General features: G+C 43.3%; 1 protein-coding gene across 1 annotated transcript; it reads right to left on the bottom strand.

Moving 5' to 3' along the window:
* Nucleotides 1-1,631: 1,631 nt before the first annotated feature.
* On the bottom strand, nt 1,632-20,429 carry LOC109936908 (tubulin alpha-1D chain). Its single transcript, XM_020535519.2, has 4 exons — nt 20,212-20,429; nt 13,006-13,228; nt 6,435-6,583; nt 1,632-3,042 (listed from the first exon to the last, which is right to left on the bottom strand). Exons 1-4 carry the CDS (start codon nt 20,212-20,214, stop codon nt 2,059-2,061), a joined length of 1,359 nt encoding a protein of 452 aa, XP_020391108.1. The 5' UTR covers nt 20,215-20,429; the 3' UTR covers nt 1,632-2,058.
* Between the last annotated feature and the right edge of the window lie 4,087 nt (nt 20,430-24,516).

Below are 24,516 nucleotides of genomic sequence, written 5' to 3'. Positions count from 1 at the left end.
AAACAGCCATGATCGTGAAGAATGGCAGAGCAATCTCGAAAAGCCAAATAGCCTCTTCCTGCTGCTATCTTCTAATTGTCCTGGTGTGGCCTACATGTGACTCCAGATCCACAGCAATGTAGCTGACTCTTAACTGCCCTCTGAAATGGCCCCTCGCAAGCCAGCCTGTTCCAGGACAATTAGGGATGGGCAATAAATGTTGGCTCAGGCAGCAGTGCCCACATCCTGCAAATGAATATTAAAAAAATGGAATTCAATCCAGAAAAGTGTGAGGTAATACACTTGGGGCAAGCTAACAAGGCAAGGGATTAGGCAATGAATGTCACAATCCTGGAAAGTACTGAAGGTCAGAAGGACCTTGTTGTGCATATCCAGAGGTCCCTGAAGGTTGCAATGCTAGTTGATAAGTTGGTTAAGAAGGTGTATGAGATATTTGCCTTTACTAAGCAAGACACAGAATACATGAGAAATGAGGTTATGCTCTAACTATGTGAAACACTGGTTAAATGACAACTGGAATACTAAATGCAATCTGGTCATCACATTGGAGGAACAAAATAATTTCACTAGAAAGTGTGCATAGGATGCTGCCTGGGTTATGAGGGTTTGAGCTATGAGGAAATGTTGGCTAAACTAGGGTAATTTTCCTTGGAGCAGCAAAGTTTAAGAGGGGACCTGTTACAGATGTATAAGATTATGAGGGACATAGATAGAGTGGATGCAAAGATACTTTTTCCATTAGTAGAAGGGTCAATATCCAGGTGGCATAGGTTTAGGCTATGAAGACAAAGACTTTCTCCTAGAGATTTGTGGGAGTCTGGAACTCACTGCCTGAAAGGTTGGTTGAGTCAGAAACTCCTAAAATTTAACCCGTATTTAGATTTTGACTTGTATTGCCATAGTTTTTAGGTCTATAAGTTGGAAAATGTATTCAGATCTTTGATGATTGGCACGGGAACAAAGGACTGAATGGCCTCCTTTGATGTTGTAAGCATCTAGAAGTTCACTAAAAACAGTAAGGAAAGTTTGACTTTTATCTGGGGGAGATTTGATTACATGGAGGAGGAAGTTAGATTAAAACTGATTAAACCACATCCAGAGCACTGCATGCAATTCTGTAATTCTGGAAGGGTTCTACTGGAGTTGGAGTGTTGTGCAGATTGTTCAGAATGATACTGTGATAAAAGAGTTAAATTGTGAGGTCAGATTTGACATGATTTTTGGATTTCCTTGCATACAGGAGATTAATGCATGACCTAATTAAGATTCTTAAGATGATTAAATGGCAGAAAGGAACTATTTCCTCTGTTGGGTTAAGGCTAGAACAAGGAGATTACTTTAAAATTAAAGCCAGGCTGTTCACCCTAGTTGCTCAGAAGTGATGTCAGGAAGCACTTCTACATGCAAAGTGGTGTTGAAATCTGGAACACTATCTTCAAAACGGTGTTGAGACTTGTGGTCAGTGAAACGGATTGGCTTTTGTTGTTAGGTCTATGGGGGGTACTTGCACCGAGATGCAAAAATAGAATTAAGATATGGATTGGCCATGATTTGGTTGAAAGGCAGAAGAGGCCTAAGGGGCTGAAGGCCTGAACCTGCTTCCATGTCAACAGAAAATTGCACACGGCTGCTAAATATAGACGAGATTTTATTTGTTATTGCTGCGTACATCTCAAGCTTTCCATCACTTAAATCCTGACTACTAAGGAATGATGAATGTTTGCTTTTGATTAATTTAAACAAGATGGTACCAAATTTTTGTGCAACCAATGAACTGAATTCTGCATTATTAAAGGAAAGCTAGGAATCTGCAAATGCTGAAGTAAGACAGTAAACAGTACAGAAAAGACAAAATTAGGAGCAGGATCCTTTGACAGATATGCTAACCATTCTTTCCAGCTGGCAATGGACCTGCAGTCTACTTTTCCCACTTGATTTTGTTTCTCATTTTGTGCCTATTTGTTTGTCAAGAATGCTTGAGATCAAAAAGTTTTCAAATTGAGTCACATCAGCTCATTGAACCCTAATATTATCAGTGCTAGGTCTACTTGTGAACATTTAATACTCCTCACCTTCTTCTGCCTCTCCTTCACCCTCAATGCTGTCAGTGCCAACCTCTTCATAATCTTTCTCCAAGGCAGCCATGTCTTCACGAGCCTCCGAGAATTCCCCTTCCTCCATCCCCTCACCGACGTACCAATGCACAAAGGCACGCTTGGCGTACATCAGATCAAATTTGTGGTCCAGACGAGCCCAGGCTTCAGCGATGGCTGTGGTGTTGCTTAGCATACACACAGCTCGCTGCACCTTGGCCAGGTCCCCACCAGGCACCACCGTAGGGGGCTGGTAGTTGATGCCAACCTTGAAACCAGTTGGACACCAGTCCACAAACTGAATAGTGCGTTTGGTTTTAATGGTGGCAATGGCAGCATTGACATCTTTTGGCACCACATCACCACGGTAGAGCAGGCAACAAGCCATGTACTTGCCGTGGCGTGGGTCACACTTGACCATTTGGTTTGCCGGTTCAAAGCAGGCATTGGTGATCTCAGCCACAGACAGCTGCTCATGGTAAGCTTTCTCAGCTGAGATGACTGGGGCATAGGTAGCCAGAGGGAAATGGATACGTGGATAGGGAACTAAATTGGTCTGAAACTCTGTCAGGTCAACATTCAAAGCGCCATCAAAGCGAAGGGAGGCTGTGATGGAGGACACAATCTGACCAATCAGACGGTTCAAATTGGTGTAGGTTGGGCGTTCAATGTCCAGGTTTCTGCGGCAGATATCATAGATGGCTTCATTATCTACCATGAAGGCACAGTCTGAGTGTTCGAGAGTGGTGTGTGTCGTCAGGATAGAGTTGTAAGGTTCAACCACAGCTGTGGAGATCTGAGGAGCTGGATAGATAGAAAACTCCAGCTTGGACTTCTTGCCGTAGTCAACAGAGAGACGTTCCATCAGCAGGGACGTGAATCCAGAGCCAGTGCCTCCACCGAAGCTGTGGAAAATGAGGAAACCCTGGAGACCTGTGCATTGGTCAGCCTGTGGAATAGAGCATTGGTTTTAAAAACAGCAATAATGAAGTAGAATAGGGCAGGAGGCTGCCACTCAGGGGAATACACCAAAGGACGCACAGGAGGGCCGCTAGATACACCTCAAGTTTAAAGTAAAAGTCAGTTGTAAAATTAGACTAAAGGCAAGGATTTTAAAGGTGTATTTGACTTGGGGTCAACTGATTGGGTTTTGTAGTAGATTATGTACAAGAGATCATTGACTTTTTAAAAATGCAAAATACCTAGTGGGAAATTGAGGAGAATGTTGTTCACTCAGTGTTATCAGGAATTGGAATATTTCACCTGAAAAAGTAATGGAGGCTGATCTTCTAAAAGCATCAGGATAAGAAGCATTGACAATAAAGGGCAAAATGTGGGGTTTTGGAACTGAGCTGATCTGCTCTTTGAGGGAGTCCCTGTTGAGCTTAACAGCCTTCTTCTGTGTTTCTATGGATGCGAAAGAACTAGGATCATAATTTTAAGTTATATATGAACAGATCTAAGTTAGCTATTGGAGAGGGGGAGAGTGTGTCTTTTCCAAAGGATGGTGTTCCTGTCGATAAGGAGCCATGTTGATTGGTGAACACCAAACTTATTCACACAACAGCTGGACATGATCCAGGCTGGGGTGAAGATTATCTCATCAAGAAGTGCATATCTGAAAACATAAACTATGTCAGAGTGATCTTCTGGATTGGCTTAGTCACCTGAAGGAGGGGATTTTGAGAGTAATTCCCTAGATCTTTTTGCCTCAAATGAGACTGGGATTTTAGCAAGGTTTTTGCATTTCTCAGGAGAGGTTTGGGGGCTGTGTGGAAAGTGAATATATTATGATGCACAAGGTACCATAATTGTGTAGAACTGAATGAACCAAAGGGTCTTCTCCTGCTCTTATGGATTTGATGCAAGCTGTCAGGATACCTGGCATCATTCACTGTTTCCAGGTTGCCCTGTTGTTGCTTTCATATATGTACCATTTGAGGCTGTGCCATCAGCTGCCCGTGGCACTAAACTCCAAATCCCTGTGCCTCTCCTCTAAAATGTTCCTATTAGAGTGAGGTTTTGATCACATGACCTAATTTCTCTTTGTGTGACTTGGTATTGTTTTGGCTGATAATTGCCACAATAATTAAAGCACTATATACTAAACTAATGGTGCTAAAGACTGATAAGTCCCCTGGACCTGATGGGATGCATCCTAGGATATTAAACGAAGTACCTATAGCGATAGACGATGCATCAGTAGTAATCTTCCATGAATCTGGAAAAGTGCTGGAGGATTGGAAAAATGCCAATGTAATATCCTTATTCGCAAAGGAAGGAAACAAAACACAGGCAGCTATAGGCCAATTAGCTTAACATTTGTTATTGGGAAAATGCCAAAGTGTGCGATAAAGGATTTACAGTAGAGCATTTAGGAATACATAATCTGATCAAGCAATTCAGCATGAAGTGAAAATCATACCGGAAATTTATTAGAAATCTTTTAAGAGAAAACAAGCTGGATAGATAAAGGAGAAGCAGTGGATGTAATATATTTGGATTTCTAGAAGGTGTTTGTTAAGGTGCCTCATATTGGTCTGCTTAAAAAGATAACACCCCATGGTGCTGAACGTAGTATTTTAGCATGGGTAAAGCATTGGCTAATTAATAGAAGTTAAAGAGTTGGGATAACGGGGGGGTGTTTTCAGCATGACCACCTGTAACTAGTGGAGTGTCACAGGCAGAAGTGCTGGGACAACATTAATTAATTTTTATTAGGAAAGTGAATGTGCTATCTCTAAACTTGCGGTGAACACAAGTGCAAGTGGTGAGAATGACACAATGAATTCATAGGATGTGGGATATAGACGGGTTAAGCAAGTGGGCATAAACTTGGCAGATTGAATATAATGTGGGAAAATGTGAGGTTACACATTTTGGCAGGAAGAATAGAGGAGCTGAATATTATTTGAATGGAGAAAGACTGAAGAAAGCTGTAGAATTTGGGAGTCCTCATGCATAAATCATAAAAAAAAGCATACAAGTTCAGCAGGATTAGGGAAGGCAAATGAACGGGTGTGTAAAAACGGAAAACTTGCTAAAACTATACAAGACACCAGTTAGACCACACTTGGAATATTGTGAACAGTTTTGATCCTCTTATCTGAAGAAAGATACACTGGCATTGGAGGCCGTCCAGAGAAGGTTCACTATAGGTCGAACAAAAAACAAAGAACTGTGGATACTGGAAATCAGAAACAAAAACAAATAGCTAGTCTTCAGCATATATACCAACCTTTTCCAAACTACAACCAGTTCTGAAGGATCACTGGACCTGAAATATTGACTCTGCTTTCTTTCCAGGCTGGCAGGCCTGCTGAGTTTCTCCAGCTGTTTCTGTTTTTATTTCACCAGGTTGATAACGAGTATGGAGGGAATGACTTACAAGGAGAGGTTGAATAGGTTAGGCCTGTACTCATTGAAGCTTAGGAAAGAAAGAAATGATCTAATTGATACTTACCTGATTTTTAGGGGGCTTGACAGGGTAAATGTGGTGAAGTTGTTTCCCTTGTGGGAGAGTCTAGGACCTAAGCATATAATGTCAGTGTAAGGGTATGCCCAGTTGAGACTGAGATAAGGAGGAATTTCCTCTGTCAGAGGATAGTGAATCTGTGGAATTCTTTATTACAGCGGGCTGAAGAGATTGGCTCAATCAGTATATTCAAGGCTGAGACAGACAGATTTTTAATTAATGTAGGAATCAAGGGTTACGCAGAAAAGGCAGCAAAATTGAGTTGTGGATTATCAGATCAGCCATGACCTTGTTGAATTTTGGTGCAGACCTGATGGGCTTAAATGGTCTACTTCTGCTACTGTGTCTAATGGTCCATATGAATGCCAATTATTTTTAAATACATAGGGCCTCTAAGCCCATGTGATTTGAGGTTGCATCAGCAGAACAAGTGCACGACAGCATCAATTTGTGCTCCTGCTAAAGATGCTCCCGCCAGTAAGTGAAAAGGCACTGAATATACCCCTTTCTGAATCTTCAGTGACATGGAATTGAAACAGAATAAATCAATGGAAGCTGCAGTGCTCGGACGCAGGGGTTCTACCTGATTCGCAGGCAATGATTCAGACAGCCCACAGTTAAGCTGTTGGATAAGGCAGGAGCTTGTAATCCCCAGGCAAACGTCCATTGCCAATTATCAGAGAGTGCTGCACTTTCTGATATGCTGCCTTTCAAATGAGATGTTTAACCGAGTGCCCTATTCATTATAATGAATACACTACAATAATTACTTTAATGGTTGCAAAATGCTTTTGAAAGGCAGTCACAAGATGCAAGTTCTTTCTGTTTATAACTCATGAGCTGAGAGCCATTGGTGCAATATTTACCAACTTGCGAAGTCTGTCCAAAACCAGGTCAATCAGCTCCTTGCCAATGGTGTAGTGTCCACGGGCATAGTTGTTAGCAGCATCTTCCTTCCCGGTGATGAGTTGCTCAGGGTGGAACAGTTGACGATAAGTACCAGTACGGACCTCATCTATAATGCAGAATCATTACATGGTTTGTTCAATTGTACAGGAACATGCACCTCAACATGTGGGTCTCTTTTACTTTTAAACGAGAAAAACCAATTAAAAGGATAGATTCATAGTAGAGGAAATAAAAAGAATACAAGAGAGAATAAGAGAGAATGGTCAGCACAACATCGTGGGCCAAAGGGCCTGTACTGTGCTGTACTGTTCTGTGTTCTAATACTGGAAACATTCAGCAGATTGATGTAACTCCAGAGAAAAAAAACCTGAAGTGATGGATCAGTGACTTTCAAAGATAAATTGAAACACAATTTCCAGCATTTCCTGGCTTTACTTATGATTTTCAGCATCCACAGTATTTTGTTTATCACAGAATTGTTACAGCACAGAAAGAGACTAATTCATCCAATAACCCTATACATTGCTCCTTTTCAAATAACCATTTGATTCCTTTTTTAATGTCTCGATTAAAACTGCCTCCACCACACTCTCAGGCACGGCATGGCAGACCCTAACACTTACTGCTTGAAAAAGTTTTTTCTCATATTAGTTTTGCTTCTTTTAATTACTTTAAATCTGTGCCGTCTTGTTTTTGATACTTCCACGATTGGGAATATATTCTGTCTAATTCTATTTTGAATACTTCAATAAGATCATCTCTGAACCTTCTCTCCTCAAAGGAGAACAGTTCCAGCTTCTGCAACCAATCCTCAGAACAAAATTCCTCTTCCCTGGATCCATTCTTATAAACATCTTCTGTACTTTCCACAATGCCTTCACATCCTTCCTAAACTGTGTGGCCCAGAACTGGGAGCAATATTCCAACTCAGGCCAAACTAGTGTTATACATATAAGATCAACATAACCTCCTTGCCTTTGTATTCTAAGACCATGTAAATAAAGCTTAGGATACTACATACCTATTAATTCCCCTTTAAACCTGTCCTACCAACTTTAGTGACTTATGCACACATACACCCAGGTTCCTTTGCTCATGATATTCTATATTTTATATTGTCAGTCCATGTTCTTTCTGCCAAAACTTGTTTGTAATGAACTTCATCTGCCACCTGTCTGCCTACTTTACCAACTTGTCTATGTCATTGTGAAGTTCTACACTACCTTCTTCACAATGCTTCCACGTTTTGAATCATCTGCAGATTTTGACATTATGTTTTGTACACTAAGAACAGATCATTAATGTAGATCAGGAAAAGCAAGGACCCTAATGCTGATCATTGGGGAACTCTGTCACATTCTTCCTCCAGCTGGAAAAATATCCTTTTACCATTACGTTCCATTTCCGGTCACTGAGTCAATTTTGTTTCTGAAGAAGAGTCTTATTGAACGCAGTGTTAACTCTGTTTTCTATGTCCCCAGATGCTACAGACTTTCTGAGTTTCTCCAGCACTTTCTGCTGTTTTTTTCAGAACTGCAGCATCTGCAGTATGTTGTTTTATTTGTATCCATCTTGCTATAGTCCATTTTATTCTATGGATTCTAACTTTCCTTACAAGTCTGTTGTGTGACTTGTTTTTATTTATTCACTCATGGGATATGGGTGTTGCTGGCTAGGCCAGCATTTATTACCCATCCTGAGTTGCCCTTGAGAAGGTGGTAATGAGCTGCCTTCTTGAACCGCAGCAGTCCACCTGCTATGGGTAGATCTACAGTTCCCTTAGGGTGGGAATTCCACGTTATTTCAAAATGCCTTTTGGAATTCTGTATACACCATGTCAAGAGCATTGCCTTCAACTCCCACCCTGATTGAAAAATCCCAATGAGTTAGTTAAACATGATTTGCTGTTGAGAAATCGATGCTGGCTCTCTTTTGTTTAACCTGCGTTTGTCCATCGTTTCCAAACCACAAAAATCAAACTGAGTGGCCTGTACTTGCTGGCTTATCCTTATATCTTTTTTTAACCAAGGGCATAACGTTTGTAATTCTCCAATCCCCTAATACCACCTGAGTCTCAGAAACCCGGGAAAAATTATTGCCAGTGCCAGTGCAATTTCCTTTCTCACTTCACTCAGTGTCCCAGGATGCATCTCACCCAGTGTCATTGTTGACATTGCTGGTAGAGACTGCTTATCCTTGTCAGCCTTAAACCATTTTAGTGACTGAATTTACTCCTTTTTCTTAACCATGGCCTGGGTAGAATCTTCTTCCTTGGTAAAGACAGATACAATGTATTTATTTAATATTTCACTCATGCTGTCTATCTCTTTAATTGGCCCCATTCCTCCTTTTCCCACCTTTTACTGTCTACATGGCTAGAGGAAAATTAGAATTCCTTTTTATACTACCCACCAATTCTTTTCATATGCCTTCTTTCCTACTCCAATTTGCTTTCTCATCATTCCTCTGATCATTCCATATTCAGCCTGGTTATTAATTGTATTTTGTACCTATTTTGCCATAAGCACTTGTTTTCTTCTTCTTTATAATTCCCATATCTTGTCACCAAGGGAACTCTTAGATTTGTCTGTCCTACCTTTCCCTTTCAGAGGAATATACCTTGCCTATGCCTGAAACACCTTTTATATAAGCATAGATAATAGGAGCAGGTGTAGGCCATTCGGCCCTTCGAGCCTGCTCTGCCATTCAATAAGATGGCTGATCATCCAACTTAGCACCATGTTCCCGCTTTCTCCTCATAGCCTTTAACCCCTTGATCCTTAAAAACAATATCTAACTCCCTCTTGAAAACATTCAATGTTTTAGTCTGAATGATTTCTGTGACACAATTACCCCACCACAGGTTCATCACTCCTTATGTTAAGAAATTTTTCCTAATCTCAGTTCTAACAGGCCTACCTGTATCCTTGGTCTGTGGCTCCCCGTTTCGGGACTCCCCAGTCATTACGAATATCCCTCTTGCATTTACCCTGTCTAGTCCAGTTGGAATTTTATAGGTTTCCATGAGATCCCCTGCCACATTCTTCTAAATCCCAGTCAATATAGTTCTAACCTATCCAGTCTCTCTTCATACATTAGCCCTGCCACTCCAAGAATCAATCTGGTACACCTTTGTTGCACTCCATCATCAGCAAAACATACTTCCTCAGATAAGGAGATCAAAATTGCACACAGTACTCCAGGTGTGGTCTCACCAAGGCCCCGTACAATTGCAGCAAGACATTCCTGCTCCTGTACTTGAATTCTGTTTCGATGAAAGCCCATCTATTTTCTCTCTACTTGCTTTTTTAAATAATGGGGTTACATTAGCTAACCCCCAGACTATAGACGCTGTTCCAGTATCTATATTCTTGAAAGATGACCACCAATGTATCCATTATTTATAGGGCACTTCCTTTCGAACTCTAGGATGTAGATTATCATGCCCTGAGGAATTATTGGCCTTAAATCCCATCAATGTTCCTGCTAATACTGATTAGGGGAGGCAATGGCCTAGTGGTATTATCACTAGACTGTTAATCCAGAGACCCAGATAATGTTCTGGAGACCCTGGTTTGAATCCCACCACAGCAGATGGTGGAATTTGAATTCAATAAAAATATCTGGAATTAAGAATCTAATGATGACGGGGAATCCATTGTCGATTGTCAGGAAAAACCCATCTGGCTCACTAATGTCCTTTAGGGAAGGAAACTGCCATCCTTACCTGGTCTGGCCTACATGTGACTCCAGACCCACAGCAATGTGGTTGATTCTTAACTGCTCGCTGGGACAATATATGCTGCCTAGCCAGTGATGCCCTCATCCCGTCGATGAATAAAGGATTTCCTTCAGTTTGCCCTGTAACAAGAGCCTGCGTTCACAAGATTTTTGCGATATTATTTGTGTCTTCCTTTGTGAAGGCAGAACCTTGTTTCTGAAGTTAGTCCATTGTTCAGATCCTGTCTCTCCTCCCAACCTTTGACTCCAATTTATTCAATCCAGATCCATTCTTCACCCATTGAAGTTAGCTTTTGCTCAGTTAATTATTCTTACTCTGCACTGTGTACTGTTCTTTTCCATAGTGACCAAAACTTTACAACACAGTGATCACTGTCCCCTAAACGTTCACCCACTGACATTTGGTCTACTTAGCTCACCTCATTCCCAGGATCTGGGTCCAGCAGTGCCTCCTTTCTTAATGGACTGGAAACACTGCTGTAGAAAATTCTACTGAATACTGGAAATCTTACCCTTCAGTGTCCTTTACATTACCACTATCCTAGTCTACATTTTAATAGTCAAAGTTCTTCATTATAACTACTCTATAATTTTTGCATTTCTTTTGTGATTTCCTTGCAACTTTCATTCATAGAATCATAGAATCCCTACAGTGATGACGGAGGCTACTTGGCCCAGAGAGCCTGCACTAACCCTTTGAAGAGCATTCCACCCAGACCTAGCCCAAACCCTATCCCCATAACCCCGTATTTCCTATGGTTAATCTACCTAACCTACACATCCCTGGACACTACGGGACAACTTAGCATGGCCAATCCGCCTAAGCTGCACATCTTTGGACTGTGGGAGGAAATTGGAGCATCCGGAGGAAACCCACACAGACTAGGGGAGAATGTGCAAACACCACATGGACAGACCCTCGAGGTTGGAATTGAACCTGGGTCTCTGGTGCTGTGAGGCAGCAGTGCTTCTCTTCATCCTTCCCACCAGTTGATGGTCTATGGATGACACCAAGCAATATAATTGTACCTTTTTTGGTCCTTACCTGTAGCCAGATTGATTCTGTCCTTGACCTGTCTGGGACATCCTCTTTCTCCAGAACTGCAATGTCACCACCCCTCACCACCCTCCTCCCAACACCACCCGTCCCCCCACTACTTTTGTCCTTTCCTATCTTTCCTGAGAACCATGTATTCATTCATGGGAATATGAGTGTCACTGTTTAGACCAATATTTATTGTCCATCCCTAACTGCCCTTGAGAAAGTGGTGTTGAGCTGCCGTATTGAACTGTTGCAGATCCTGTAATGTTGGTACACCCACCGTGCTGTTAGGTCATTCCTTACTTTTGAGCCTTCCTGGTCTTTAGCTCATGGTCAAGGATAGTATCAAAGTTGGTAGGAATTGAATTTAAATTAACCACCACCTGGTCATTGTTATTAACTTTCCCTCATTGAAATAATGTAATTAATATTGAAATAATATCACAGATTGAGGTACACTGCAGCGTTACTCAGCAGGACAGTTTTGTCTGGTACTCAGAGGACAGCCAAACGAGAAACCAATCTTGAATTGCTCTACACGCTAATTTTAGAAGTAGTTGATCTGATATCACAGGCTTAAGACAGTGTTTAATCATAAATTGTACTATCCCAACAATCAGTTGAAGTGTTTAAGATAATAAAGTATAAGACTAGATATACACAGAAATCTAGCACACAGGTGCAGCAGGGAATCAGGAAGGCGAATGGAATGTTGGCCCTTATTTCAAGGGGATTAGAGTATAAGAGTAGGGAAGTCTTACTGCAACTGTACAAGGTGCTGGTGAGACCACACTGGAGTACTGTGTGCAGTTTTGGTCCCCTTATTTAAGGATAAATATAATTTCATTGGAGGCCCCATTCAGAGAAGGTTCTCTGATCCCTAGTACGGAGGGATTGTCTTACGAACAAAGACTGAACAGTTGGGACTCTATTCATTGGGGTTCGAAAGGATGAGAGGTGATGTCATCGAAACATATAAGATTCTTAAGAGACTTGACAGGGTAAATGCTAAATGTTTCTCCTCATGGGAGAGTCTAGGACCAAAGGGCATAGTCTCAGGATAAAGGGGTGCCAATTTAATACAGAGATGAGGAGGAATTTCTTCTTTTAGAGGGTTGTGAGCCTTTGGAACTCATTGCTGTACTGAGCTATGGGAGCAGAGTCTTCTGTATGTCTAACGCTGAGATAGATTCTTCTTCTACAGGGGAATCGAGGGTTATGGGGAAAAGGCAGGAAAGTAGACGTGAGGAATATTGGATCAGCCATGATCCTACTGCATGGTGGAACAGGCTCATGGGGCTGAAAGGCCTACTCCTATTCCTATTTCTTTTGACTCCTGAATAGGTTAGGTAGGAACAAGAGGAAGTTTAGAAAAAGGAGTGCAGTCTTAAAATTAGAGCTGGGCTGTTCAGAAGTGATGCAAGTAGTCTTTCAAGAGGAATGAAAATCTGGATCAGCTGCCAAAAGGCTGTCAAGGCTAGGGATCACTCAAAACAGAACTGTTTTGTTGTTAGATCAAGGTGGATCAAGGGTTTGGAAAACGTGGTGTTTAAATAGATTTAAGGTACAGATTACACAAGATCTAATTGAATGGTGGAATAGGCAGGAGGTGGAGGGGAGATAAATTGCCTCCTTCTGATCCTACGTTTACTAATAAAAAATATACATAAAGGACAATAAAAGTAGTTGTGAGAGAGAGATTCTGACTGTTTTGCGAGCTTTGGCTTTGTATTACATTGACATACCAATTACAGTTGGTTCCAAGTCAACAAAGACAGCACGTGGGACGTGTTTTCCCGCACCAGTCTCACTGAAGAAGGTGTTGAAGGAATCATCTCCCCCTCCGATGGTCTTGTCACTGGGCATCTGCCCATCGGGCTGGATACCATGTTCTAAACAGTACAGCTCCCAGCAGGCATTGCCTATCTGGACACCAGCCTGGCCAACATGGATGGAGATACATTCACGCTGTAGAAGAAAAATAAAGAATTATTATTACAAAGAGGCAGATAGAACAAGTTCTGCTCTTGTGTTTATTCTCCAGGAGTTCCTTCTTCAAAATTGCTTCATCTCATCCTGTCAATATAAGTTTCTACTCGTCCCAATCCCTTTGTTGCGAGTTCCGCATTTCTCTCAGTTTAGAAGAGAGGTGTGTGTTTGTGTGTGTATCCTGCCATGGCAGCTGGTGGAGCTTAAATTCAGTGAATAATTTGGAATTGAAAGGTAGTCTCAGTCCTGGTGACCAGGAAACTATTATTGATTTTTGCAAAATCCCATCTAGTTCATTCAGGTCCATCAGGAAAGGAAATCTGCCATCCTGACCTGGTCTAACCTACATGTGACTCCAGACACAAAGCAATGTGGTTGACTTTTAACTGCCCTCTGAAACAATCTAGCAAGCCACTCAGTTTGAAAACTCTAGGAATGGACAACAGATATGAAGCTAATGTCCCATGAAAGAATAAAAATGTAGATTGCAGCCACTATCTTCATTGCACCATTATTGATGACCGTGCATTTGGCTGTCTGGGTCCAAGCTTTGGAATTCCACCCTAAATGTCTTCGCCTCTCTCTCCTTCTGTAATAAATTCTTTAAAAACCACTTCTTTAACCAAGCATTTGGTTGCCCAAACCAAGATTTCCTTCAGTGACTGGTGTTAAACTTTCTTTAATAATTGCTCCTATAAGACTCTCAGGGTTCACCGAAGAAGGGAAAGCCACTTTAGCAGTGTGAGGGGAAAAAATGTTAAAACCCGGCACAATTTGCATTCAGCTGCACTAATGTCTGGTGTTTTAAATCAGGCACTGTATCGGTTCATCGAATAAACTAATATTGGAGTTTATTCCTCATCCACTCATAACAGTATGCTGCTACACCTGAGTTCTCCTGTTTTCACAGAATCACAGAATCCCAATAGTGTGGAAGCAGGCAATTTGGCCCATCAAGTCCACATCGACCCCCCAAAGAGCATCACACCCAGATTCATGCCCCCTACCCAATCCCTATAACCCTGTATTTCCCATGGCCAATCCACCTAACCTGCACATCTTTGGATTGTGGGAGAAAACTGGAGGAAACCTATACAGACATGGGGAGAATGTGCAAATTCTACACAGACTGTCACGCGAGGGTGGAATTGCACCAGGTCCCCGGCGCTGTGAGGCAGCAGTGCGAACCACTGAGCCACCAATCCTACTGGAACAGAAAGAGAATGGTGAAGGCAGATACAGCACATGAGTGAGAGTACAGACCAAAAAAAAACAGAGTGGGAGAGAGAGCTTGGGAGAGGGCAAACGAGAAAGTGATGGGGTAGAAGAAAAAGAAGTTGAAAGTGGGCAGAGTGAGGAAGGAGAATGAGAAGGTGAGGTAGGAACGAGAGAGATGGAAAAGGGCAGAGGAGAGGTGAGAAAAGAAAAAAGATAAAGTAACAGAGGCAGGGGTGGGAGAGATTGTGGTAGAGACAAAGGTGTGGTGGAAGTGAGAGATGACAGAGAAGATGGGAGAGGAAACATGGAGGAGAGAGAGAGGAATGGGAGAGAGAGGGAGTGTGAAAAGAGTGGGAGGGAAAGTTAGGGGATTGTAGGCAGGCCCTTTTGTGGCGCAGTGATAGTGTCCCTACCCCTGGACCAGGAGGCTGAGATTCAAGTCGCAACTGCTCCAGAGGTGTGTAATAATATCCCTGATCAGGTTGCATAGAAAATAGGTTTGAGAGAGGGATCAGAGAGGGGTGTGAAATGGAAGAGAGAGAGGAAGGGGTGAGGAGATATAGAACAAGTGGAGGGATAGAAAAAGGGAGAGATGTACAAATAGCTTGGAACAGAGAGAGAGGAGAGAGTGTAGAAAAAGAAACAATGCCTCACCCAACTTCCCCCCCTCAGTGGTCGAGAACGCCTTCGACCGTGTCTCCCGCACTTCCCGCAACTCATCCCTCACATCCACTCCCCGCAATAACAACCAAAACAGAATCCCCCTCGTCCTCACGTACCACCCCACCAACCTCCAGATCCAACGCATCATCCTCCAACACTTCCGCCATCTGCAATCCGACCCCACCGCCAAAGACATTTTTCCCTCCCCACCCTTATCTGCTTTCCGGAGGGACCACTCTCTCCGGGACTCCCTTGTCCGCTCCACACTCCCCTCCAGCCCCACCTCACCCAGCACTTTTCCCTGCAACCGCAGGAAGTGCTACACCTGCCCCCACACCGCCCCCCTCACCCCCATCCCAGGCCCCAAGAAGACTTTCTACATCAAGCAGATGTTCACCTGCACATCTGCTAATGTGGTATACTGCATCCGCTGTTCCCGTTGTGGCTTCCTCTACATCGAGGAAACCAAGCGGAGGCTCGGGGACTGCTTTGCAGAACACCTACGCTCGGTTCGCACTAAACAACTGCACCTCCCAGTCGCGAACCATTTCAACTCCCCCTCCCATTCCGCAGACGACATGTCCATCCTGGGCCTCCTGCAGTGCCACAACGATGCTACCTGAAGGTTGCAGGAACAGCAACTCATATTCCGCTTGGGAACCCTGCAGCCCAATGGTATCAATGTGGACTTCACAAGCTTCAAAATCTACCCCCCGCCACCGCATCCCAAAACCAGCCCGGCTCATCCCCGCCTCCCTAACCTGTCCTTCCTCCCACCTATCCCCTCCTTCCACCTCAAGCCCCACCCCCATCTCCTACCTACTAACCTCATCCCACCCCCTTGACCTGTCCATCCTGCCTAGACTGACCTATCTCCTCCCTACCTCCCCACCTACACTCACCTTTACTGGCTCCATCCCCGCCTCTTTGACCGATCTGTCTCCTCTCCACCTATCTTCTCCTTTATCCATCTTCTATCCGCCTCCCCATCTCTCCCTATTTATTTCAGAACCCCCTTCCCCTCCCCCATTTCTGATGAAGGGTCTAGGCCCGAAATGTCAGCCTTCCTGCTCCTCTGATGCTGCTTGGCCTGCTGTGTTCATCCAGCTCTACACCTTGTTATCTTCATCCAGTTAATGCTTTTTAAAATTATTTCCTTGGGTGGGGCACAAATTGAATTCTGATGAAAATCTCAAGCCTGTGGCCAGCACTCTGAACAAGATTATGAAAACTCAACTGATGGAGTTTTTTGCTGATACATAAGATCTGAAGCCTAGAGTCAAACTTCTCAGGAAATCCGAGGAATGTAAATTACAGTCTGTATTTTCTGACCCTCCTTTTTTCTTAACCCTTCCTTTCAACTCTCATTCATTGAGCAGCAATTTTTTAAGCCACTAACTTTGTCCCCATGCCAAGGTATCAGGTTCAAATCCTTCCCCTTCTAGGTTTCCATCTGCTTTTTTTTAAACTCATTCATGGGATGCATTTATTGCCCTTCCCTTGTTGTCCTAGAGGAGGTAGGGGTAGCTGCCTTCTTGAACTGCAGCAGTCCAACTGATATAGGTACCGCTACAATGTTGTTAGGGATTGAGTTCCAGGATTTTGACCCAGTTCTTATGGCTTCCTCTTCATTCTCCTGTCTCCCTATGCCAAATCCCATATCTCTCCCTTTGTCTGTCTCTCCATCTTCCCTTCTATCTTATTTTCTACTTGCCACTTCCAAATTGTCTTCTTTTTTCTCTCACACCTCTCTCTCGTCCCTTTCTCCCCCACTCCTGGACCATAAAACATTTAAAAACAAGAATAGGCCATTCGGCCCCTTGGGTCTGTTCCATCATTAAGTAGGATCATGGCTGATCCAACATTCCTTTCTTGGCCTTTCCCTGTAACCCTTGATTTGCCGACTGATCAAGAATCTATCTATCTCAGTCTTAAATATACAAAAGGACTTTGCCCCTCAGTTCTCTGTGGCAAGGAATTCCAAAGACTCACAACCCTCTGAGAGAAGAAATTCCTCCTCATCTCAGTCTTAAATTGCCGCCCCTTTATTCTCAGACTGTACCATCTGGCCCTAGACTCTCCCATGAGGGGAGATGTCCTCTCAGCATTTACCCTGTCAAATCTAGATGTTTCAATGAGATCACCTCTCATTCTAAACTCCAGTGAGTAGAATCCCAACACGTTTAGCATTTGCTCATAGACAATCCCTCAGTAAGAATCACTCATCCTCATGAACCTTCTCTGAACTGCCTGCACTGTATCTTTCCTTAAATAAGGGACCAAAACTGCTCACTGTGCTCCAGGTGTGGTCTCACCAGCATCTTGTACAGTTGCAGTTAGACTTCTCTACTCTCATACTCCAACCACCTTGAAATGAGTAACATTCCATTATCCTCCAAATGACTTTCAACCTTCTTCCTCTCCTTTCACTTCAAAGCACACTTCTGGAAGCTGCATTATCGCAACATTCCAAGATTCTGTGAGTATTGTTGTTAAAAAAAAACTTCTGTTTTATTACAGAGAAATCCAGACTGACTATGTATTTGAAGTGGACCGTGGGCAAACAGCAGGCAAGTGATACTAATTGGATAGCTCTCTCAAAGGTATTTCTAGGAAAGGAGAGAGTGAGGAGGTGACCTAATAAAGGTGTTTAAAATTATAAAGCTGTTTGATAAAATATATGTCGAGAGAATGTCTCTATTTGTGGGAAAAACCAAAACTAGGACTAAGATTCAAGAGTGAATTCTGCTGATCTCCTTCGTTCTTGCTTTTCAGTGGACCATTAAGTAAATGTTATTTAGTCACCCATAAATTAGTTAGAAATTCAGGAGAAACTCCATTAGCTAGAGGGTGGTGGTGAGAAAGTGGGTATCACCACCACAGAGAATCATTGGGGCAAGTAGTATAGATATGGGGTAGACCATTTAGGACTGAGATAAGGGAAAATTTCTTCACTCAAAGGACAGTGAACCTGTGTAATTCTCTTCCACAGAAAGCTTTGGAAGGCAAGTCTCTGAATATATTCAAGAAAGATTATTTTCTTAAATATTAAAGGCATCAAGGGGTATGGGGAGAAAATGGGAGTAGGGCTTTAAGGTAGAGGATCAGCCATAATCATATTGAATAGCAGAGCAGACTTGAAGGACTGAATGGTCTACTCCTGCTCCCAGCTTATAGTTTCATTTAAGGGGAGCTAGATAATTATATGAGAGAGAAGGAATAGAAAGATATGGTGCTCGAATGAGATGGGACAAATGGGAAGAGAGGATCATTATCTGGTAAATTGCAATTGGGTCAAATGATCTGGTTGTGCACTGTAAATTCTGTATAACTCTATAAAATCAATGTGGGTATGAAAAAAAGTGTCACTTATTGCAGCTCTAGTCAGTCATCCTGCTATCTCAGATTCTAAACTGCTTTCATCCAATCACTTCCACCTAGCTATAACATGGGTTGCACAGTAACACTGCAACCCTTTCAGGTAGACAAAAACCTCCAGCCTTGCAGCCCACTCCCATTCTACGATAAGGAACCTGCCTATTTCCTTTCAGAATCCTAATGATAGATTCTTATTTCAATGTCCATGCTCTTAGTAATCTGATCTGCACGATTTATTTACTGCAGAGAACCCCAACTGTAATCATACATTCTAACTACCCCTTGCAGTTGCAGTTGTCATGAAACAGGAACTGGGATACAGGGACCTTGGTTTACAAAGTATCCTAGGGGCAGTCGCCCCCAGATGGAGGTTCCCTAGGCAGCAAGACTTCTGATAAACCAGACTCCTCAGCCAGAAACACCCCAGGTAGAGATTCTGCGAGCAAGTTCAACAAGGGAGTCAAAGGCTTTTGGGATAGACAGGAAAGTGGAGCTGAGGCTACAATTCATGATCTTACTAAATGGCAGAAAAGACGTGATGGTTTACTCCTGCATCTAATTCATATGTTTGAATGACTACACAAACTAACTTCTTTCACAGAAAAGATTCCCAAGGTAGCGAAAATTAGCCGATATTATCAGTTCTAAAGGACTGCAGACTCCTCCCATCACTCACCACCCCAACCCTCCACAATGCCCAGCCAATTGCCAGACTTCCCTGCCAGGAGGGCTCAGTCATAGAGCCACAAAAGTATACAGAACAGAAACAGGCCCTTTGGCCCAACTTGTCCATGCCGACCACATTTGAATATCTTTCCTAAACTGAACCGGTCCTATTTTCCTGAACTTGGCCCATATCCCTCTATACCTATCCTATCCATGTACCTGTCCAAACGTCTTTTTAATGTTGTAATTGTACCCGCCTCTACCACTTCCTCTGGCAGCTCGTTTTATATATACACTAACCTCTGTATGAAAAAGTTACCCCTTAGGTCCCTTTCCCCTCTCACCCTAAACCTATGCCTCTAATTTTGGACTCTGCCCTAGGGAAAAGACCTTTGCTATTCACCTTATCTATGCCCCTCATAATTTTGCAAACCTCTGTACGGTCAATGTCTTGGCAGTGCAACATCTTAAGATATTATGTTGTGGCGTAGGATCCATTACACTAGCTCTGTAGCATTAACGACATACACCACCCCAGTTCATTGCCTCAATATTGTGGAGGCAATGATATCAACAACGTTGGTACCGCACACCATTTCATCGCATTAAAAACTCTCATTCAAATCTCATTCCACTACCTTACAACCCAGCACCAGCCCCCTACCACCCCCTCCCCACAATCCCAATCTGGGAAACTCTTCTTACTCTCAATTTCACCCAATTCTGACCTTTTGTCTATTTCCCCACTTCCTACACTTTGACTGCCCAGGTTTTAAGCTCTGAAATTTTCTCCTTGAGCCACTCCATCTCTCTCTCTCTCTCTCTCTCTCACTTGCTTTTACGTCATTTTAAGATGCTTCTCAAAATCCTATTTCTTTGACTAAGTTTTAGGTTACTTATCCTAACCTCTCATTATCAAATTCTTGACTGATTCATGCTCCCATGAAGAACTGTAGAAGTTTCTTTTCTAAACATAAGCCTGTGTATAAATGCAACTTGTACATTTTTACAAGCTCGAATAAAGCCGGCAAGCTCACCATGATTATAGCTCTCCTCTCGTACAACCTTCAGGAATCGACGAAGAAGATTTTCAGCAGACGGAGAGCTGCCTCCTTGCCTGGATTTATAGCGGAACAGAGACAAAGGGTTGTTACAAAAAAAAACCCGTTGGTGGTGGGGGGGGAAAGCAGGGGGAGTTTGTTGGTAGCAACCAGCAGAGAGATCCGATTGTTTACACAATCAGCTTTCTCCAGGAGATGAGTGCTCAAATTACTCAACTCAGTCACCAACGCAACAGAGACAGGCTACCAAGGGAGTGACGTCTTGGTGACAAGAAGTTAAACACGGTATTCGCAAACACACTGAAACTAGCCGAGCAGGGTGACTGCATTTTTCACTCTCTGCCCCCAAGCAATCAGCTCCAGCAAATATATCTGCAGCTTGCATTTCATACCTCGACAACATTATCAAAGTGCTTCCTTTATTAAGCTTGTCTCTGTATTGCTGGGAAGAGGAGTGGAGGAATGCTGGAGGGTGATAGAATGCAAGAGAAAAGAAGGAAATTTTGCATAAATAGTGCCGCCTGCTCAACCATGCATGTATTGTGATTAGGATCAGGAAAGTAGCAACTACATAGGGGCAGGGCGTAAGGCTAAGAAAGAACTTGAAATTATGATACAACAAGTTGTGTGACCTCATTCTCATTGCAGTTTACTGCTGAGGCAGTGTTTTTGAAGGATAGCCCCATCAGTTTACTCTTGATCATTAAATTGATGGGGATGTGGGTGTCATTGAGCAACAGCACTTGCTCAGCTATAACCTGCCCACTGGCATTCAGTTCCTCTGTGCCACTCAACTCCTGGCCTCATTACAGTCTTGATCCAAACAAGGACAGAAGTGCAGAACTCAAGAGGGGAAGTGAGGGTGAAAGCCCTTGACATCAAGGCGAATTTTGTCTAAATGTGACAATTTGGAATTAATGGGAATCAGTGGTAAAACTCTCAACTGGTTGCAGTCATATCTAACATAAAAGTTATAATTGTTGTTGATTTGTCATTGTCAGATCCAGGACATCTCTGCAGGAGTTCCTCAGGGTAGTGTCCAAGGCTCAACCATCTTTAGTTGCTTCATCAATGACCTGCCCTCCATCGTAAGGTCAGAGGTGAGGATATTCACCGATGATTGCACAACATTCAGCACCATTCCTGACTCCTCAGATAGTGAAGCAGTCCATGTCGAAATGCAACAAGATCTGGACAATGGAGCAGCACCTCATATTCTGCCTTGGGAGCCTACAACCCAATGGTCTGAATGTGGACTTTACTAGTTAAATCAAAATCTCCCCACCTCCGGCCTCATCCCATGACCAACCCTCCATCTCATCCTTGTCTCCTTGACCTGTCCATCTTCTCTCCCACCTATCCACTCCTCCCACCTCACTGACCAGTCCCCGCCACTGCCTACCCGTACTCACCTATCACCATCCCACCTACCTTCCCCAGCCCCACCCCTATTTATTTCAGAGCTCCCTTTACCCTCCCCCATTTCTGAAGAAGGGTCCTGACCCGAAACGTCAGATTTCCGCTCCTCTGATGCTGCGTGGCCTGCTGTGTTCCTCCAGCTCCACACACTGTGTTATCTCTGACTCCAGCATCAGCAGTTCTTTCCATCTCTGGACAATATTTGGGTTTGGTTGATAAGTGCCAGGTAACATTTGCACCACATAAATGCCAGGCAATGGCCATCTCCAACATAAGAGAATCTAACCATCTGCCCTTGACATTCAATGGTATTGCCAACACCGAATTCCCCATTTATCAACATCCTGGGGGTTACCATTGACCAGAAACTCAACTGGACTAGACATATAAAAACCATGGCTACAAGAGCAGGTCAGAGACTAGGAATACTGCAGTAAGTAGCTCACCTCCCAACTCCCCAAAGCCTGTCCATCATCTACAAGGCACAAGTCAGGAGTGTGATAGAATACTCCCCATTTGTTCAGCTTCAATAAAATTTACTGCCTTCACCACTGTTAACAGTCTGTTTTTAAAAAAAATGTCAACTGCACCTGATTACTTTGAACCTTTCCCAGTATACTCAGCATCCAGGTGTTACAATTTACCAGAAACTGAACTGGATCAGCTATAAGAATGAGTGAGAGGCAAGGAAGTCTGTGGTGGTTAAATCACCTCCTGTTTCCCTGATATCTGCCCACCAACTACAAGGCACAAGGTCAGAAAACACATGACACCAGGTTATAGTCCAACAGGTTTATTAGAAAACACAAGCTTTCAGTGCCTCAGTCCATTTTCAGGTGTTAGTGAGAGAGGTAGTATCGGACACAGCATTTATAAGTAAAAGACCAAAGGTTCACACCACTGATGAGGATGCACTAAACAAACCTGAGATGTTGTTAAATCTTTAATCAGTTAGAAGGCTTTAATTGATTAATATGTATATGTGAATCCCCGAATTCCTTTCAGGTCATGGTCCTGAGAGAACTAAAGGTTTTATTGGTGTAAAGAAGAAGTGACATTTTAGGTCAGACAATGCATGTGAGGAAGGGTCACCGGATCTGAAACGTTAACTCTATTTTCTCCTTCACAGATGCTGCCAGACTTGCTGAGCTTTTCCAGCAACTTTGTTTTTGTTCCTGATTTACAGCATCTGCAGTTCTTTTGGTTTTTATAATGAATGTGACGCCTTGTTTAGAATCTGTTTGTGTTTTAGTTTGGACTGAGACCGTTTTATTTCTAAAGTAACAATTTATAAAACGCCATATTGACTGACTGTCTATAAGTTGTGTGCTTTTTGAACAAAATAGAATGTATCTGCAACTATAAATTCACCCATAGATTCATATCACTCTGTGAGAGAAGAGGGGAGAGAGTGAGTGTGTGTGTGTGAGGGGGAGAGAGAGAGAGTGTGTGTGTGTGTGTGTGTTGTGGGGAGCTGTGGGGAGAGAGAGAGAGATTGTGTGTGTGTGTGTGTGTGTGTGTGTGTGTGTGTGTTTGGGGGGTGCGGTGGTGTGGGGAGAGAGAGAGTGTGTGTGTGAGAGGGGGGAGAGAGAGAGAGAGAGTGTGTGTGTGTGTGTGTGAGAGAGAGAGAAAGAGAGACACTGGATGGGTTCAGCTCCAACAACACTCAAAAGCTTGACACCAGCTGACACAGGGTCCTCATGATTGGCACCTCAACTACCACCTCGAACATTGGAAAGTGAACAAAATGAAAGTTTCCATAGTCTCATAGGGCCATAGTTGCTCTCTCATCACAGAGAGGGATAATTGCTTCTGAATTTAACCTGAGGGCCACCACGCCTTCGGCGAGCATCAAGGTTGAGAAATTGGAGCTGCTATGGTGACCTGAGCTGATTCTGGAATTGTACCCGATCTGTTTTTTTTTATTTATTCATTTTATGGGTTGCGGGTGTCGCTGACTGTGCCAGTATTTCTTTCCCATCCCTAGTTGCCCTTGAGAAGGTGGTGGTGAGCTGCCCTCTTCAACCACTGCAGTCCACCTGGAGGAAATTCCAGGATTTTGACCCAGTGACAGTGAAGGAACGACAATATATTTCCAAGTGAGGGTGCTGTGTGTCTTGGTGGGGGTGTACTTGAAGGTGGTGGTGTTTCCACGTATCTGCTGACCTTGGCTTTTTAGATGGAAGCGGTCATGGATTTGGAAGGTGCTGTCTGTGGATCTTTGGTGAATTTCTGCAGTGCATCTTGTAGATAGTACACACTGCCGCTACTGAGCGTTGGTGGTGGAGGGAGTGGGATGTTTGTGGATGTGGTGCCAATCAAGTGGGCTGCTTTGTCCTGAATGGTGTTGAGCTTCTTGAGTGTTGTTGGGGCTGCACCCATCCAGGCAAGTGGGGAGTATTCCATCACACTCCTGACTTGTGCCTTGTAGATGTGGACAGGGTTTGAGGAGTCAGGAGTTGATTTACTCGCTGCAGTATTCCTAGCTCCTGACCTAGCTCCTGTGGCCTGTAGCCACAGTGTTTATTTGGTGAATCCAGTTGAGTTTCTGATCAATGGTAACCCCCAGGATGTTGATAGTGGGGGATTCAGTGAGGTAACACCATTGAATGTTAAGAGGTGGTGGTTAGATTGTCTCTTAATGGTGATGGTCATAGCCTGGCATTTGTGTGGTGCGAATGTTACTTGCCACTTGTCAACCCAAGTCTGGATATCCACAGTTTAGGTCGAATGTCGGGGAGTGTGGTACATTCTAGTCTTTGCATGACTGCTTCTGCGATGAGTCCTGATCAGGACCAACTGTGGATCCGGCACAAAGATGACACTTTTGTCATTATTAAACGCAACAAATTAGAAGAGACC

Source organism: Rhincodon typus, chromosome 7, assembly GCF_021869965.1.
Source record: "Rhincodon typus isolate 14 chromosome 7, sRhiTyp1.1, whole genome shotgun sequence".
In the NCBI taxonomy this organism is placed as follows: domain Eukaryota; kingdom Metazoa; phylum Chordata; class Chondrichthyes; order Orectolobiformes; family Rhincodontidae; genus Rhincodon; species Rhincodon typus.
The sequence above is the reverse complement of the archived record's forward strand: the minus strand, read 5'-3'. Positions and strand labels throughout refer to the sequence as shown.

Coding starts and splice junctions, on each gene's coding strand:
- LOC109936908 (XM_020535519.2), bottom strand. Junction 6,584..13,005: donor CTTGGAACCAACTGTAATTG/GTATGTCAATGT, acceptor TCTGCATTATAG/ATGAGGTCCGTACTGGTACT. Junction 3,043..6,434: donor TGGACAGACTTCGCAAGTTG/GTAAATATTGCA, acceptor TCTATTCCACAG/GCTGACCAATGCACAGGTCT.